This window comes from Triturus cristatus, chromosome 3_2, assembly GCF_964204655.1.
Source record: "Triturus cristatus chromosome 3_2, aTriCri1.1, whole genome shotgun sequence".
Classification (NCBI taxonomy): Eukaryota; Metazoa; Chordata; class Amphibia; order Caudata; family Salamandridae; genus Triturus; species Triturus cristatus.
In genome coordinates, this window is record NC_140584.1 from 500,331,495 (window position 1) to 500,352,710 (window position 21,216).

Here is a 21,216-nt window from a genome sequence, read left to right on the forward strand (position 1 = left end):
CACCCCGGAGATGTACCGCCAGCGGTTCCGGGACTGCAGGAAGATCCCGGGTACCACCTGGGTGGAATATGTGAATTTCTTCAGCCGCGCCTTCGATGGATGGATCAAGGGCAGCAAGGTAACCACCCTGGAAGAACTAACAGACCTTATGCTGTGGGAACACCTGGCGGCCAACTGCTTTGTGGAACTCCGCCAGCATCTGCTCAACAGCAAGCTCACGGACCCAAGAAAGCTGGCTGTCGAGGCGGATCGCTGGACCAACACCCGGGTCTCCCGGGGCCCTGTAGGAGAGTACCCCCGAGCCAGTCAGGGACCACCCCGCCAGAGAGGGGGGGGAAACCAGGGAGGGCAGAGAGAGTCCCAGGCTAGTCCCCCAAAGTCCCAACCTCCACCTTTCCCGGCACCCCCACCAGCTGTATCCGGCCCCCCCCTTAGACGGGGGCACCGGGTAACCATCACTTGTTTCCGTTGCCAGAAGTCCGGGCATTGCGCCAACGACCCTGAATGCCCCATGGCCCCACGCACCACCCAGGCAGTACCCCCTGCTAGACAGATAGCCAATGTAGCCCTGGGGGAGGAGGTTGAGGAGGCCGAGGAGTGGGAACCCGCCGCTATGGCCCTAGTATCCTTAGGAGATAGAGAGATGGTCCCTGGGAGCCTCCTGCCCTCTAACACAAAGAAATATGGGCAGCTCGTAACGATCAATGGCCACCAAGGGCTAGCATCACCGGTGTCCTTAGCCATTTAGTACACGAAGACCAGGTCCTCCCCAACGTCTTTTGCCCTGTCATTTCAGCCGACAACACAGAAAGCCTATGTAAGGTAGCCCTGGTGTCCTTTGAGTGGGGAGGGGTGGTCGGTAAACTGAAGGTTGCAGTGAGAACCTCCCAGCCCATCGACTGTCTCCTGGGGAACGACCTGGAAAGTTCCCCCTGGGGACAAGTTGGGCGCAAGACCCATCTAGGCATGATGGGCCTCCCTGAGTGGGTGTGCGCCACCACTCGATCCATGGCGGCTCGACTGACCCCCCTGAGGGAAGTCGACGACGCCCCGACCCCTGAAGATAGGATGGTCCCAGCCGAGGGTCCCCCCATTACCCCATCAGAAGAGTCGATCGCCAGTGACGAACCCCCGCCTTCCGACTCCACCCCAGTCACCGAGTTCGGCGATCTGCCCGAATTAGCCCAGTGGCGCCACGAAGGGGGCCCCTCCCGAGAAGAGTTCTGCCGAGAGCAGGCTACCTGTCCCTCCCTGGACGGGCCCCGGCAACAGGCAGAGGCCCAGGCCGCAGGCGACCAGACGGGGATGCACCGGGTGTATTGGGAGAATGACCTCCTGTACAGCGAACAGAAGTCGGTGGAGCTAGGGTCCGGCCGGGTGCTGGTGGTACCCCTACGCTTCCGAAACCTCCTCCTGGGCTTGGCCCACGATGTCCCCCTCGCAGGCCACTTGGGCCAGGACAAAACGTACAGTCGCCTCGTGACCCACTTCTACTGGCCCAGAATGAAAGCAGATGTAGGAGCCCACTGCAAGTCCTGTCCCACGTGCCAGGCCAGTGGGAAGAGCGGAGGGAAGAGCAAGGCTCCCCTCCAACCCTTCCCGGTCGTCAGTACCCCTTTTGAGCGGGTCGGGATCGACATTGTAGGGCCCCTGGACCCCCCAACTTCCCAAGGGCACCGGTTCATCCTCGTCCTGGTGGACCATGCCACCCGTTACCCTGAGGCCATCCCCCTGTGCACCGTCACGGCCCCCGTGGTGGGCCGGGCGTTGATGGGAATCTTCTCCCGCATGGGTTTCCCCCGCGAGGTCGTGAGCGATCGCGGTACCAACTTTATCTCCCGATACATGAAGTCCTTATGGCAACAATGCGGGGTGTCCTATAAGTTCACCACCCCGTACCACCCCCAAGGAAACGGCCTGGTAGAGTGGTTTAACCGGACTCTGAAGGGGATGATCGCGGGCCTGGAAGAGCCCTTCCGGCGTAAGTGGGACATCCTGCTCCCCTGCCTCCTATTCGCATACCGCAAAGTTCCCCAGAAATCCTTGGGGTTCAGCCCCTTTGAGTTATTCTACGGGCACCCCGTCAGGGGGCCCCTCAGCCTGGTCAAGGAAGGCTGGGAGGCGGCGCCTCGAGGCCCCCCCCGAGATGTGTTCCGTTAAGTCCTGACCCTCCGAAATCAGACTAGAAGGTTCCGAGAGATGGCCGAGACCAACCTGGAGGCGAGTCAGGAGGAGATGAAGCGCTGGTACGACCAGAACGCCACTCTGGTCGAGTTTCAGCCGGGCCAGCAGGTATGGGTCATGGCCCCCGTGAAACCTTGCGCCTCCAGGATAAATGGACCGGGCCCTTCAAAGTGGTTGAGCGGAAGAGCCAGGTCACGTACTTGGTGGACGTCCAGTCCCCCCGGGACCCCCTCTGGGTCCTCCACGTGAACCGCCTCAAGCCCCACTTTGTGCGAACGGAGCTGAGCCTCCTACTGGCCACTGATGATGGGTCCGAGGAGGAGTCAGATCCTCTCCCCGATCTCCTGTGCACCAAAGAGAAGGACGGCTCCGTAGAGGGAGTGAACCTCTCCCCGTCTCTCACTCCCCAGCAACGTGAGGATTGCCGCCAGCTCCTAGGGCAGTTTCCGGACCTTTTCTCCCTGGTCCCCAAGGTCACCGACTGGTGTGTCCATGATGTGGATACCGGGGATAGCCCACCAGTGAGACACCGAGCCTACCGAGTCCCTGATCGGGTCCGGTCCTGTATCCAAGCCGAAGTCTCGAAAATGTTGACCCTAGGCGTGATCGAACCCTCAGACAGCCCCTGGGCCAGCCCCGTGGTCCTGGTCCCAAAAGCAGCTGCCCCCGGGGTCGCACCAGAACTCCGCTTCTGCGTGGACTACCGGGGACTCAATGAAGTCACCCGAGCCGATGCCCACCCCATTCCCCGAGCCGACGAGCTCATTGGCCGGCTCGGGGCTGCTCGGTTCCTCAGCACCTTCGATCTCACCTGCGGCTACTGGCAAATTGCGCTCACAGAAGGAGCCAAGGAGCGGTCCGCCTTCTCCACCCCGGATGGGCACTATCGCTTTCGCGTGATGCCCTTCGGGATGAAAAATGCCCCGGCCACCTTCCAGCGACTGGTAAATAGAGTCCTGGCCGGGCTGGAAAAATTCAGTGCCGCATATCTCGACGATATTGCAGTTTTTAGCTCAGAGTGGAGTGAGCACCTCCAGCAACTTCGGAGGGTGCTGACCGCCCTGCGCCAGGCAGGCCTCACCGTGAAAGCCAGCAAGTGCCAGATTGGGCAAGGTTCGGTAACCTACCTGGGGCACCAGGTCGGAAGCGGGCAGGTCGCCCCTCTACAGCCCAAAATCGACGCCATCCTAGCCTGGGAACCCCCCACTACCCAAACGGAGGTCCGAGCCTTTCTGGGCCTCACGGGCTACTACCGGAGATTCATCCGGAATTACGGCAGCCTGGTCGGTCCCCTCACGGGACTCACGTCCAAAAAGCAGCCCAAGCAGGTGCAATGGTCCCCTGCCTGCCAGGAGGCGTTCGAGGCCCTGAAAGCGGCCATGTGTACTGCCCCCGTCCTCCAGGCCCCCGACTACTCCAAAGAGTTTGTGGTACAAACTGATGCCGCCGAGCATGGCATCGGGGCAGTCCTCTCCCAGGTGAATGACCAAGGCCTAGACCAGCCCGTAGCCTTCCTCAGCTGAAGGCTATTGCCCAGGGAACAGAGATGGAGCACCATCGAGCGAGAGGCATTCGCCGTAGTCTGGGCCCTCAAGAAACTATGCCCATTACCTGTTTGGCACCCATTTCAAGGTCCAAACCGACCATCGCCCCTTGCGATGGCTCATGCAGATGCGAGGAGAAAACCCCAAGCTACTGCCGTGGTCAATCTCCCTCCAGGGGATGGATTTCACCGTGGAACATCGCCCTGGGACTGACCACGCCAACGCCGATGGCCTCTCCCGGTTCTTCCGCCTCAGCGAAGAGAACCCCCAAGACGATGGGTAGTTCTCTCCGGCTTTCAGCTGGGGGGGACGCATGTTAGACCCGGCCCTCGTAACATAGCTAGACCTGACCCCTGCACCTCACACAGCCCCCAAACCCACGGCCTAGCCGATCCTTCCCACCAGAACTCGCACGCACCCAACCCGGACTTCCCCGTCCGTGGCCTTCTGCCCTTCGGCCACACCGGGCCCGCGTGCCCACTTCATGCAACAAGATGGCCGCCCGGCCCCAGCGCGACCCTGGCCTAGAGGCGCCACTCCGGCTGGAGGACATCACGCTCCCCTTGGGATGAGAGAGGGAGGAGCAGTTTCTATCACACCTCTGCGCTTCCCTGGGACGGTGGGTTTCGATCGACCTGCCGGCCTCCCCGAGGGCTGGCTCCACGCCTGCTGGGTGTCTGGGACTCCTCCCGACCCGGCCCTGAAAGTTCAAAAGACAATGGCAGGAAACCCCAACAAGCGACCCCCAGGTGACACGACCCCTGCCTGCACAGACTCCGGACATCAAAGAGGAGTCGCCCTATAACAAGGGGTGCTCTGGGACTGTCCGGCAGATTCGCCTTGGAACACCTGAGCCCTGCTGAGTGACTCGCGGCTCCCTGAAGATCGTAAGACCTCCGAACTTGTGCTTGAGCCCTGCTGAGCGACTCGCGGCTCCCTGAAGATCGTAAGACCTCCGAACTTGTGCTTGAGCCCTGCTGAGCGACTCGCGGCTCCCTGAAGATCGTAAGACCTCCGAACTTGTGCTTGAGCCCTGCTGAGCGACTCGCGGCTCCCTGAAGATCGTAAGACCTCCGAACTTGTGCTTGAGCCCTGCTGAGCGACTCGCGGCTCCCTGAAGATCGTAAGACCTCCGAACTTATGCTTGAGCCCTGCTGAGTGACTCGCGGCTCCCTGAAGATCGTAAGACCTCCGAACTTGTGCTCGAGCCTGCTGAGTGTCTTGCGGCTCCTCGAAGATCGTAAGACCACCGAACTTGTAACCGAGCCCCGCTGAGTGACTCGCGGCTCCCACAGACTCCCTTGGTCCCGCCGGACCCAACGACGACAAGCGTATCCCCCAGCTCGAGGATTGTGAGCTGTGCGATGGGTACGCTCCTGCATTTGATCCATATCCCCAAAGACTGTCCCGCTACCTCCTACTCCCCTCCGAGACTCTGAGAGCCCACGCTCTGCTTGTATATATTTGCCGTGCTGATCATAAAGAGCCTACCACTCCAATCTGATAAAGATTTGCTCGTAAGAACTCCTCGTGTGGTGTCTCTCTGTCGTGTGGTGCCGAGTGTGCGATCCTAGATACGAGGTTCCTCCCCTGAGGAGTCTCCCGCCAAGTGCCCGGCTACGATACCTCGAGGGTGGGTCTCAGGGCAGTCAGGGCCCCCTCCGGGCCCCTCTGAGGTCACCTTCTAACAACCACACACACACAACCACACACACAACCACAAACACACAACCACACACAACCATACACACACAACCACACACACAAAACCACAACCACACACTCAACCACACAAAACCACACACACAACCACACACACAACCACAACCTCACAACCACACCCACACACACAACCACAACCACACACAAAACCACACACACAACCACACGCACACACAACCGAACACACACACAACCACACACACAACCACACACACAACCACACAACCACAACCACACACACGACCACAAACACACACACAACCACACACACAACCACACACAACCACACACACACAACCACACACACAACCACACCCAAACAACCACAACCACACACAACCACACCCACAACCGCACAACCACACACACACACAACTACAACCACACACACACAACCACACACACACACAACACACACAACCACACACACACACAACCACACACACAACCACACACAACCATACACACACAACCACACACACACAGCCACACACACAACCACAGACAACCACACACACACACAACCACAAACACAACCACACACACACAACCACACACACACAACCACACACACAAACACACAACCACACACAACCACACACAACCACACATCCACACACACACACCCACAAACACACCCACACCCACAACCACACCCACAACCGCACCCACACACAACCACAACCACACACACAACCACACACACAACCACACACACAAGCAAACACACAGCCACACACACAACCACAACCATACACATAACACACACAACCACACCCAACTGCATACACAACCACACATACAACCACACACACAACCAGACACAACCACTATCACACAACCACAACCACACACACTCACAACCACACACACAACAACCACACACATAACCACAAACAACCACACACACAACTACACACAACCACACACAACTACATACACAACCACACACACCACCACACACACACAACCACATACAAACACAACCACACACAACCACACACATAGCCACAACCACACACACACACACAAACCACATACAACCACACACACAACCACACCCACACACAACCACACACAACCACATACACAACTACACACACAACCACATACACAACCACACACATGACCATACACACACACACAACCACACACACACAACCACACACAACCACACACACAACCACACACACACAACCACATACAAAACCACACCCACAACCACACCCACACAACCACACCCACACACAACCACAACCACACACAACCACACATGTACACACACAACCACAACCGCACACAACCACAACCACACACAACCACAACCACACACACACAACCACACACACAACCACATCAACCATACACACAACCACACACACACAACCACACACACACACAACCACACACAGCCATACACACAACCACACACACAAAACCACAACCACACACACATAACCACACAAAAACACACACACAACCACACACACAACCACACCCACAACCACACACACACAACCACACACAAAACCACACACACAACCACACACACACACAACCAAACACACACACAACCACACACACAACCACACAACCTCACACACAACCACACAGACAACCACAAACACACACACACAACCACACACACACACAACCACGCACAACCACACATATATACAACCACACACAACCACACACACAACCACACCCACACAACCACACACACAACCACAACCCCACACAGCCACACCCACAACCACAAAACCACAAACACACACAACCACAACCACACACACACAACCACAACCACACACACACACAATCACACACACAACCACAACCACACACACAACCATACACACACAACCACACACACAACCACAGACAACCAAACACACACACAACCACGAACACACACACACACACAACCACACACACAAACACAACCACACACACACACACAACCACACACAACCACAACCACAAACAACCACACACACACAACCACAACCACACACAACCACACACACACAACCACTCACACACAACCACACACAACCACACACAACCACACATCCACACCCACAAACACACCCGCACCCACAACCGCACACAACCACACACACAACCACACACACAAGCAAACACAGCCACACACACAACCACACACAACCACAACCATACACACAACCACACACACAACACACACAACCACACCAAACTGCATACACAACCACACATACAACCACACACACAACCAGACACAACCACAATCACACAACCACAACCACACACATGCACAACCACACACAACAACCACAAACAACCACACACACAACCACACACGACTACACACAACCAGACACAACTACATACACAACCACACACACACAACCACACACACACACAACCACACACAAACACAACCACACACACAATCACACACACAACCACACATCCACACACACACGCACAACCACACCCGTACCCACAACCACACCCACACACATAACCACAACCACACACACAACCACACACAACCACACACACAACCACACACAACCACACACACACAACCACACACACAATCACACACACAGCCACACACACAACCACACAACCACACACACAACCACACACACACAACCACACAACCACACACACCACACACACACAACCACACACACAACCACACACACAACCACAACCACACACAAAACCGCACACACAACCACACCCACACAACCACACCCACACACAACCACAAAACCACACACGCACACACACAACCACACACACAACCACACACACAACCACACAAAACCACACACACAACCACACACAACCACACCCACAACCACACACACACAACCATACACAAAACCACACACACAACCACACGCACACACAACCACAACCACACACACAACCACACAACCTCACACACAACCACACACACACAACCACATACACAACCACACACACACAACCACACAGCCACACACAACACCACACACACACAACCACACACAACCACACAACCACACCACACACACACCCACACACAACCGCAACCATACCCACACAACCACACACACAAACACAACCACACACACACAACCACAACCACACACACAACCACACACAACCACACATCCACACACACACCCACCAAAACACCCACACCCACAACTGCACCCACACACAACCACAACCACACACACAACCACACACGCAACCACACACACAACCAAAACCACACACACAACCACACACACAAGCAAACACAGCCACACACACAACACACACAACCACACCCAACTGCATACAGAACCACACATACAACCACACACACAACCAGACACAACCACTATCACAACCACACACACGCACAACCACACACAACCACACACACAACCACAAACAACCACACACACAACCACACACAACTACACACAACCAGACACAACTACATACACAACCACACCCACACAACCACACACACACACAACCACACACAACCACACACACGCAACCACACACACAACCACACATCCACACACACACCCACAACCACACCCCTACCCACAACCGCACCCACACACAACCACACACATAACCACAACCACACACACAACCACACACACAACACACACACAACCACACACACACAACCACACACAACCACACACACACAACCACACACACCACACATACAACCACAACCACACACAAAACCACACACACAACCACACCCACACACCCACAACCACACACAACCACACACAACCACAACCACACACACACAACCACACACATGCAACCACTCACACACAACCACACACACAACCACACACAACCACATACACACACAACCACACACACACAACCACACACACAACCACACACAACCACACACACAAAACCACAACCACACACACAACCGCACACACACAACCACACAAAACCACACACAACCACACACACAACCACACACACACAACCACACCCACAACCACACACACACAACCACACACAAAACAACACACACAACCACAACCACACACAACCAAACACACACACAACCACAACCACACACACAACCACACACACAACCTCACACACAACCACACACACAACCTCAAACACACACACAACCACACACACAACCACACACACATACAACCACACACAACCACACCCACACAACCACACACACAACCACAACCACACACAACCACACACACACACAACCACACACACACACACAACTACACACACACACACAACACACACAACCACACACACACAATCACACACACAGCCACACACAACCACACACACAACCATACACACACAACCACACACACACCACACACACAACCACAGACAACCACACACACACACAACCACAAACACAACCATACACACACAACCACACACACAAACACAACCACACACACACACACAACCACACACACAACCACAACCACACACACAACCACACACCCACAAACACACCTGCACCCACAACCGCACCCACACACAACCACACACACAACCACACACACAAGCAAACACACAGCCACACACACAACCACACACAGCCACAACCATACACACAACCACACACACAACACACACAACCACACCCAACTGCATACACAACCACACACACAACCAGACACAGCTACAATCACACAACCACACACATGCACAACCACACACAACAACAACCACACACACAACCACAAACAACCACACACACAACCACACACAACTACACACAACCAGACACAACTACATACACAACCACACACACAACCACACACACACACAACCACACACAACCACACACACACAACCACACACACAATCACACACACAACCACACATCCACACACACATCCACAACCATACCCACAACCGCACCCACACACAACCACACACATAACCATAACCACACACACAACCACACACACACACAACCACACACACACAACCACACACACAACCACACACACGACACACTCAACCACACATACAACCACACATCCACAACCACACCCCTACCCACAACCGTACACACACACAACCACACACATAACCACAACCACACACACAACCACACACACACACACAACCACACACACAACACACACACAACCACACACACACAACCACACACACACACACACAACCACATACACCACACACACAACCACAACCACAACCACACACAAAACCACACACACAACCACACCCACACACCCACAACCACACCCACAACCACACACAACCACACACAAACACAACCACACACACACACAACCACAACCACACACATGCAACCACTCACACACAACCACACACACAACCACACACAACCACACACACACACACAACCACACACACACAACCACACACAACCACACACACAACCACACACACAAAACCACAACCACACACACAACCGCACACACACAACCACACAAAACCACACACAACCAAGGGAGGACAGTGGCAGTGTATCCCGACTCCGCTTGGCGTCAGGTAAACCCTTATCAGAACGGAGCATTGAGCATCAAGCAGTGTAGCGTGCTATTGGCTATTGGCATTGTTTAATACGTTTTTAAAACTACGTTTTTTAAAATCACTTGCGGCGTTGTTTTAACTTGCACGCATTGCTACAACATTACCATCTGTGTTGTACATTATTTTGTGGACAGCCTATTGTTCCTTTCTGCACTGTGTGGGGCTCCGGGGGCCGGATTCTGTCTTGACTCGGTGTTTCAGCCTACCCGCCCTGGTCCGACTCGGTAGCCAATACCGTTGAGCGGAGGGCGGGCAGACAAGAGCAAGACACGCCCAGTGAACACGGAACTGTCGAGCGGTTAGCGCTCTAACATCAATCCACACAGGGCTATTTAGGCAGCGAGGAGGACCGGTCATTTGCGGTAAGGGAGGACAGTGGCAGTGTCTCCCGACTCCGCTTGGCGTCAGGTAAACCCTTATCAGAACGGAGCATTGAGCATCAAGCAGTGTAGCGTGCTATTGGCTATTGGCATTGTTTAATACGTTTTTAAAAATACGTTTTTTAAAATCACTTGCGGCGTTGTTTTAACTTGCACGCATTGCTACAACATTACCATCTGTGTTGTACATTATTTTGTGGACAGCCTATTGTTCCTTTCTGCACTGTGTGGGGCTCCGGGGGCCGGATTCTGTCTTGACTCGGTGTTTCAGCCTACCCGCCCTGGTCCGACTCGGTAGCCAATACCGTTGAGCGGAGGGCGGGCAGACAAGAGCAAGACACGCCCAGTGAACCCGGAACTGTCGAGCGGTTAGCGCTCTAACATCAATCCACACAGGGCTATTTAGCCCCTCGGAGGTCGAAGCGCGCAGCGGTTGCGCGCAGAGGGGCGCCATTGACGGCGCCGAAGACAAGCCAAAGACCTGCCCGTCTGCGCCCGTCCGCGACTGGACGGGGCTAGGGGCCATGGGGCCAAACAATACTGACCTCCCATCTACGCCGATCCCAAGGACGACCTACTCAGCACAGGTACTCCGCGCGATAGGCCGGAATCAACATCAGTTTCAAGAGTGTATGATGGGAAGATGTCTCCAGTTAGACAGCCCATTTTCTTGCCGCTTTTGTCGAGCTCAGTTTGGCATAGTTTCAGAGGAGACTGGTGTTAATAAAAATACCCACTTTGCTAGCATTAAAATGAATGGAAGCAAATCCTTTGTCGGAAGGAAAAACATACTCTGTAACATTAGATCCCTTCCTAAACATACGTCAGAAGTATGGGATCTAATTTCCACTTGTGAGCCTGATTTTTGTTTTCTCACAGAAACTTGGCTCAAACCCCATTCTAATCCAGCAATTACGTTAGCAATTCCCTCAGGTTACAAAATAATTAGGCTGGACCGTCCGAGCAAGATAGGAGGGGGGATAGCCATTGTACATAAACAAGACATTTACTGTACCATTCTGGCTGAATTGAGCTCGCCAGTCATTGAATTATTGGTTTTTAAATTTTATTACTCTCCTAAAAACATCCAGATGGGTGCTTTAGTATATCGCCCCCCAGGACCATGCACTAACTTTTCCAACACGTTAATTGAGGCTCTTGCCCCCCATATTACTATTGACAGGGACTTTTTACTGGTAGGGGATTTCAACATACACAGTGATTTGATAGACTGTAAAGAGGCACAGTCTGTGTTAAATGATCTATCTTTACTTGGGCTAACCCAAAGGAACTTTGGGCCAACTCACCGGGCAGGACACACACTAGACCTGGTTCTATCCAAATTTCCGGCAGTTACATGCTCTCCTCCCATTCAAGTAAGTTGGACTGACCACTATATTATCGAATTTTATTCTTCCCACCCTACTCACACTTTGCACAGACCAATTGCTCTTCCTTGTCTCCGACGGCAGTGGCACAAAGTTAATAAAGAAGTCTTTTCCAACAACTTTATTGAGCCCTCTATTACTTGGTTGGAAAATGTGGAAAGTGTTCTGAAAAAGTTGGAAGCGGCTTCTGGAGCAGCCATAGACAAGATAGCCCCCATAAAGAGCTTCAAATCCCGGCCTGCTAATAAACAGGAAGTTTGGTTCTCCAAAGACCTGAAAATACTAAAGCAAGCAGCCAGAAAACTGGAGAAAATATGGAGGTCCTCCCATTTGGAGAGTGATAGAAAGCTCTATTGGGTCTCGTTATCCAGCTATCATAAAGCAATCCGGAGTGCGAGGAAAACACATATAACTTCTCAAATCACGGCAGCAGGGAATTCTCCCAGGGTTCTTTACCAAGTACTTAACTCATTTGTTAAACCAGTAGCGTGTGAAAGCACCGAATTTGTATCTCAGCAGCTCTGTAATAACATATCTTCTTTTTTCTCTAATAAAATTGATGTTATTTATGAGAAAATTGTGGCATCTAATGCTGCTATGGTTACAGAGTTCGATCATGGCATACACACTCTGGACTCCTTTCCCTCCATTTCTGTTGAGGAGCTATCTGTATTGGTTAAACAGATTAAAAGTGGTAGTCCAGACGATACTATTCCAGCCAGATTAATGCCCTCTTTATTTGACACATTATGTCCCACGGTCATTAAACTTATTAATCTGTCCCTGAGTACTGGATCTGTCCCTAAAGAATGGAAACGTGCACTTGTCAGGCCCATCAGGAAAAATACCACCATTGCCTGGACTGAATTATCCAACCTAAGGCCAATTTCACTGCTACCTTTTCTTGGGAAACTTACAGAAAAGTATGTCAATAGACTCCTTTCCAACTTTATTGAAACTGTGGGCGGCCTTGACCACTCTCAATCTGGTTTCAGGCCGAAACACAGTACAGAGTCTACATTACTATCTGTTATGGACGACCTGCACATGTTCCAGGATAGGGGTTATTCAGTGATCTTGGTCTTACTGGACTTATCAGCAGCGTTCGACACCGTGTCTCATAACATTCTTATTGACCGGTTGTCGAACGTGGGGGTTAAGAACAAAGCTCTGGCATGGTTGGGAAGCTTCCTCTCTGATCGTACCCAGACTGTCACCATGGGTACGTATCGTTCAGCAGAGATGAAAGTCTCGAAAGGGGTACCACAGGGCTCTTGTTTAAGCCCAACACTTTTCAACATCTATGTGGCGCCCCTAGCGAGAGTGATGGCTTCATCCCCGTGTCTTACGCGGACGATACGCAGCTCCTCTTCCCTTTTAAGACTCTTACCCCGGAATTGAGGAGCTCTTTCTCTGCAGGCATGGAAGCTGTGGCATGTTGGATGTCCTCCAACTATCTACAGTGTAACGTAAGTAAAACGGAGGTCATGCTGTTTGGTGAAGCAAAAATACTTTGGACTCCTGACTGGTGGCCTCCTGGTCTAGGCGTAGCACCTGAGCCCAAGCAGCTTGTTAAAAACCTGGGGGTGCGCCTTGACCAGGATTTGTCATTGAAACAACACACGAACTTTGTCGCAGGCGTATGTTTCCACACTATTAGCTTGCTGCGTAAAGCCTTTCCATTGCTGCCTGACCAATTCAGGAAAACGCTGGTGCAGGCCCTTGTCATGAGTCGGATTGACTACTGTAATGGTCTCCTACTCTCTGCAAATGAGGGAGTACTGAATAGACTTCAGGTAATACAAAACACTGCGGCTCGCCTTGTTCTCAATGCCCCCCAAAGAACTGCATCAAAGCCTCTGTTAGAAGAACTCCATTGACTTCCTATCCGTCAAAGGATAAAATTTAAAACTTGCTGCTTAATATACAAGCGCCTAAACAGACAAGGTCCACTTTATTTGGAAAAGAAATTTATCCCATACATTCCATCTAGAACGCTCAGATCCAGCAATGGGCACTTACTGGTAGTGCCGCGTGCCAAGAAGGCCAGGCACGGAAGTAAGGCACTTTCAGTGTTGGGACCTAAATTGTGGAACTGTCTTCCTGTAGCTATTCGTTCCTGTTCTGAACACTTGGTGTTTAGGAAACAACTAAAAACCCTGTTGTTCACAAATGCGATCTAATGCCTTCCGCATGTTCCACTCTTGATACAGGACTCTCACGCCAGAAGCGCAGAGATACTCCAGTTGGAGTCGATTCTAGCGCTATAAAAACCTGCAAATAAAAATAAATAAATAAACCACACACACAACCACACCCACACAACCACACCCACAACCACACACACACAACCACAACCACACACAACCAAACACACACACAACCACAACCACACACACAACCACACAACCTCACACAACCACACACACAACCTCAAACACACACACAACCACACACACAACCACACACACATACAACCACACACAACCACACACACACAATCACACACACAACCACACACAACCACACACAACCACACACACACACACAACCACACACACACACACAACACAACACACACAACCACACACACACAATCACACACACAACCACACACACAACCATACACACACAACCACACACACACCACAAACACAACCACAGACAACCACACACACACACAACCACAAACACAACCATACACACACAACCACACACACACAACCACACACACAAACACAACCACACACACACACACAAACACACACACAACCACAACCACACACACAACCACACACCCACACACACACCCACAAACACACCCGCACCCACAACCGCACCCACACACAACCACAACCACAACCACACACACAAGCAAACACACAGCCACACACACAACCACACACAGCCACAACCATACACACAACCACACACACAACACACACAACCACACCCAACTGCATACACAACCACACACACAACCAGACACAGCTACAATCACACAACCACACACATGCACAACCACACACAACAACAACCACACACACAACCACAAACAACCACACACACAACCACACACAACTACACACAACCAGACACAACTACATACACAACCACACACACAACCACACACACACACAAACACAACCACACGCAACCACACACACACAACCACACACACAATCACACACACAACCACACATCCACACACACACCCACAACCGCACCCACACACAACCACACACATAACCACAACCACACACACAACCACACACACACAACCACACACACAACCACACACAACCACACTCAACCACACACACAACCACACACATACACACAACCACACACACAACCACACACACACAACCACACACACACACACACACACAACCACTCACAAAACCACACACACAACCACACACACACAACCACACCCACCCACACACAACCACACATGCACACACAACCACAACCACACACACACACACCCACAACCACACACAACCACTCACACACAACCACACACACAACCACACACACACACACAACCACACACACAAAACCACACACACACATACTCAACCACACACACACAAAACCACAACCACACACAACCACACACACACACACACACAACCACAATCACACACACAAGCACACACACAACCACGCACAACCACAACCATACACACAACCACACACAACACACACAACCACACCCAACCGCACACACACAACCACACACACAACACACAACCACACAAGACCACAACCACACACACATAACCAGACACACACACAACCACAACCACACACACACCCACACACACACACAACCACAACCACACACACACCCACACAACCACAACCACACACAAAACCACACACACAACCACACACACAACCACACACACACACAATCACACACACAACCACACACACATAACCACACACACACAACCACACAGACAACCACACACAACCACACACACAACCACACACACAACCACAACCACACACACAACCACACACACCACAACCACACACACATAACCACAAACACACACACAACCACACACACAGCCACACACAAACACATACACACAACCACACACACAACCACACACACAACCACACACACACACCACACACACAACCACACACACAACCACACCCACAACCACACTCAACCACACATCCACACATCCACACACACACCCACAACCACACCCACAACCGCACCCACACACAACCATACACATAACCACACACACAACCACACACAACCACAACCACACACACAACCACACACACAACCACACATACAACCACACACACACAACCACACACACACACAACCACACATACAACCACACACACAACCACACACACACACAACCACACACACAACCACACACACACAACCACAAACACAACCACCCACACAACCACACACACACACAACCACACACACACAACCACACACACACACACACACCCAACCACACACACCCACAACCGCACCCATACCCACAACCGCACCCACACCCACAACTACAACCACACACACACACACACAACCACACACACACACACACAACCACACCAAGCATTGGCATAGCCAATAGGTCTCGCCTTGTAACAGTTGATGTGGTTGCACCAAGGATCTTGTGCTGCATAACTAAATACTTAGAAGGTCCCATAAGTGAGACCTATTGGCTATGCCAACGCTTGTTTGATTTTATATCGTATTTCAGACCACGACGTTGAAATTAATATTCTTATAAATATCACTGCAGTCGTCATCAGCAAATAAGAACGATTTCCGAATGCATATGCTCCAAACAGAGGCAAAGGGAATCATCAAAAGCATTGTTTAGATATGAAAACAACACACTGTAAGACTTAATATATACTTTTCTTTTATAAATGGCCGACTACTGGACTTCAGATAGGGTCAGTTTACATGTGACCGTGGATATAATAAAATGCAATGCACATTTTAATTTTCATTGGATGACTACTTCAAATTTCTTTATGTAACCCAAGGTAATCCACTTAAGTGAGTTTACTCCCAACCCACACATGCGCATTTTCCACGACACTCCCTACACCACCTTCTGCATTTTCCATCTGTTCTATTAATTTACTTTATAAAAAAAAAGGAGTATGCTGTTCCTCAAGGGTTAACATGATAAAAAGAGGAAAGAGAGATATATATATGAGAATGCGTACCAAAAGGACAGTTATACCCATCACCTCCAACCAATAATGTGGGTCCTGAGGGGAATTCCCTCTTTCGGAACTAGTGCCCTCACACACCCAGCCAGCTAGGTGTCATGCTTCATCATTGGGCCTGCTCCTCGTTGGGTTGGCGCTGCAATACCCAACGGGCTCCCAATGAGGGGCTCTTTGGCGGAGATCTTTTGTTCCTTGCCAATTAGTGAGGTGTGAGTGAGGGGCCTAGAAAGTGTAGGTGTGTGTAAAGAGTGAAAGTTAAAACAGGTTAGGTAACCAATATAATTTATTTGACTCTGGTTCCTACCTGATTAAAAGAAAAAGGAGAGGCGGTTTTGTCTGACATAATAAATCAGAACAAAGTGGTGCTCTACTCCAATAGGTCAACATGTTTCTTGCCTTGACAGCCCCACCGGGTCTATGGCAATTCATCAGGACCATGAATATAATGTGAAACTACCTACACACCGTGGTATATGTGAAAAAACTACCTACCACTTGAAGTATTGCTGCAGGTTACATACCCTAAGATGTGTTTTATATTGTGGTGACATTTCCAACCCACAAGGGGTTCTGTTTTTTGCGGCGTCCATGCTGATCGTGCGTTTATTTCAATAGTCCTGGTGTCTTGCTCTCTTTCCTTATCGTAACTTTCGTGTTTGAATCTCCGGACGCCGCAAGCCATGTGTATCCGTACTCGGATACACATGGCTTGCGGCGTCTGGATGATGAAGCATGACACCTAGCTAGCTGGGTGTGTGAGGGCACTAGTTCCGAAAGAGGGAATTCCCCTCAGGACCCACATTATTGGTTGGAGGTGACGGGTATAACTGTCCTTTTGGTACGCATTCTCATATATATATCTCTTTCCTCTTTTTATCATGTTAACCCTTGAGGAACAGCATACTCCTTTTTTGTGTATTGCAGCTTGGGCTCTGTATGCTGGACCTCTCCAAAAGCCCTATAATCCCTCTCTTTGTCTATGCTATTAATTTACTTAACATATTTCACCACTAGATGGCAGACAAGCACCAATAATTTTCTCTTACTCCTACTATTACTACTACTACTACCAACCACCTCGGTTCCTTGAGAAACAATGTGAATGCTGTCCAAGCGAACAAGTTCTGTTAAATATGAAATGAATCAAGAATCTGTGAACCTAATTTCTTACTTGACATTTTCTGACTGGGTCAAACTTATCACCATATTGTATAATTCGTATCTCAGACCCGTGGTTGTTTATCTATGCTTCTTTAAAGAAAGTCATTACATGCAGTCAAACTTTTAAGTTGAACCTCGCTGCAGAACGTAAGATGAGAAATGAATAAAAAGGCACGGGCGCGGATTCTCTTGAAGTGAAAGTACGACGCACCTGTCGGCGCTGAGCACGGTTAGCGTGAAGACGGACACCCCCACCGAGGTGAGCTGTATGAAGGAGAGCACCTTGCAGCCTGCGTGGCCGAAGGACCAGCTGTCCGTGATGTAGCGCGTGGCACCCACCTGCACGCACGTCAGCAGCAGGTCCCCGAAGGCCAGGCTGGTGATGAAGATGTTTGGCACCTTCTGCATGGACTTGATCTTGAAGAAGACTTTGATAAGGATGACGTTCCCCAAGAGACCGACCGAAATGATCAGTGCATAGGCCACAGTAAATGTTGTCACAACCTCCAGCCTCGGCGAGGGATCCCCGGCGCCCTCTTGATCCGCGCTGGCATTGCCAGCACTAACTGTGGCTTCTCCGGTGCAGTTTGCATCTGTCGATAGAGTCTGATTGAACGAAGAAAAGTCTTCTACCGACATTCTCTCCGAGGCGCCTACCGTGGTCATCTTCCCAGCGCAGGCCAGCTGAGATTAGTTTAGCACCGTGACCCCCACATGTCAGCTGCCCCCTAAGTGCCTGGATCCGCTCACCCGCGAGACACAAGGCACCATCGCGTGTATCCGCACTTCTGACTCCTGAAGAGTCCTCGGATAAATAGCTTCACACAATCTGATCGCTGAACAGTGTGGGAGGCGGGGGTCTGCGTTTTTTTTATTGGTGTTCAGCTTAGGGGTGCATTGGAGATACATTTCTTTACTTCCTGGTTTGCAGTTCATTGGCATTTCTCCTGAATAATTTGAGATTTTTTAACATATGCACTTTTTCAGATATGCCAGACATATAATCGTTACTAACAGGCTGGTGCACACAAATTACAGAATATATTTTTAATAACGAGGCGTATTTGTCAATAAAATAACACATTTACAGTCGCATTCAAATTTTAAACTCCCAAAAAACTGAAAAATAAACCTTCACAGACCCTTCGCTTAGAACCGTAACTTGCTGATGGGATCTCTGATCCGAATTTCATCCTACACAGGGCGCTGGTGCGGCCCTCTAAGCGAGTGAAATCATACATTACTTGTTGCATGGTTTGACTAATACCCGTCTTTGGTATCTATTAGGTCCAGCCTAGTCGCTGCCTCTAGAAAAAAAAAAGACGCCAGCGAATGGTGCGCGCGCGCCACACCGGACATGTGGTTTCAATTATCGTGCCCATGTCTGGGCACGATAATTGAAACCACATGACCATTGGTGCGCGTAATAGGCACCAATAGGCCATGGGCGGAGCAATGCGTCCGCCTTTGGCCTATTGCATGCCATCTTTGGGGAAAACACGCACGCAAAGGCCAATCGCGCAAGCCAAAAGGAAAAGCACACGCACGAGCATGTGCGATTCCAGGTTCCGTATTAAAACCCTGTACAAAAGGACTCTCGCCTGCGCGGGCAGTGCTGCGCACTGCAACGCTAGGGTGCGAGCCTTAAAAACAGAAGAAAATAGTTGCACAATATTTTGTTCTTTTTAAATCATGTCTTTGATCCTGCCATGCACTTCAGCTGCTGCTTGTAAATGAAGACAGCCTAGAAATGCTCTAAATAAACAAATTTGTGCTTCCAGAGAACACTGCCACAGTCCCTACATCTGGGTGCAGCCCACAGTTTGAAAACGTTTGGTATAGAAAAATCTGTAATCAGGAGACTTGCTGTAGAGATTTGCAGAAAATTCTTGAATCCAAGGAAAATTCTAAGGAACAAGTAATGGGCCAAAAATCTAGTGCAATGGGGTGAAGAATGCAATGAAAAATACTAGTGTTTGTGTTGCAGCACACCTTTCT

General features: G+C 50.9%; 1 protein-coding gene across 1 annotated transcript in view; it reads right to left on the reverse strand.

Moving 5' to 3' along the window:
• The window catches only part of LOC146857615 (bombesin receptor subtype-3-like), a 59,357-nt gene extending 39,500 nt beyond the window's left edge, over positions 1 to 19,857 (reverse strand). The window contains exon 1 of the mRNA XM_085647061.1: positions 19,430 to 19,857. Coding sequence (XP_085503187.1) covers positions 19,430 to 19,857 — 428 coding nt within the window. The remainder of the gene's footprint in view (positions 1 to 19,429) is intronic.
• Between the last annotated feature and the right edge of the window lie 1,359 nt (positions 19,858 to 21,216).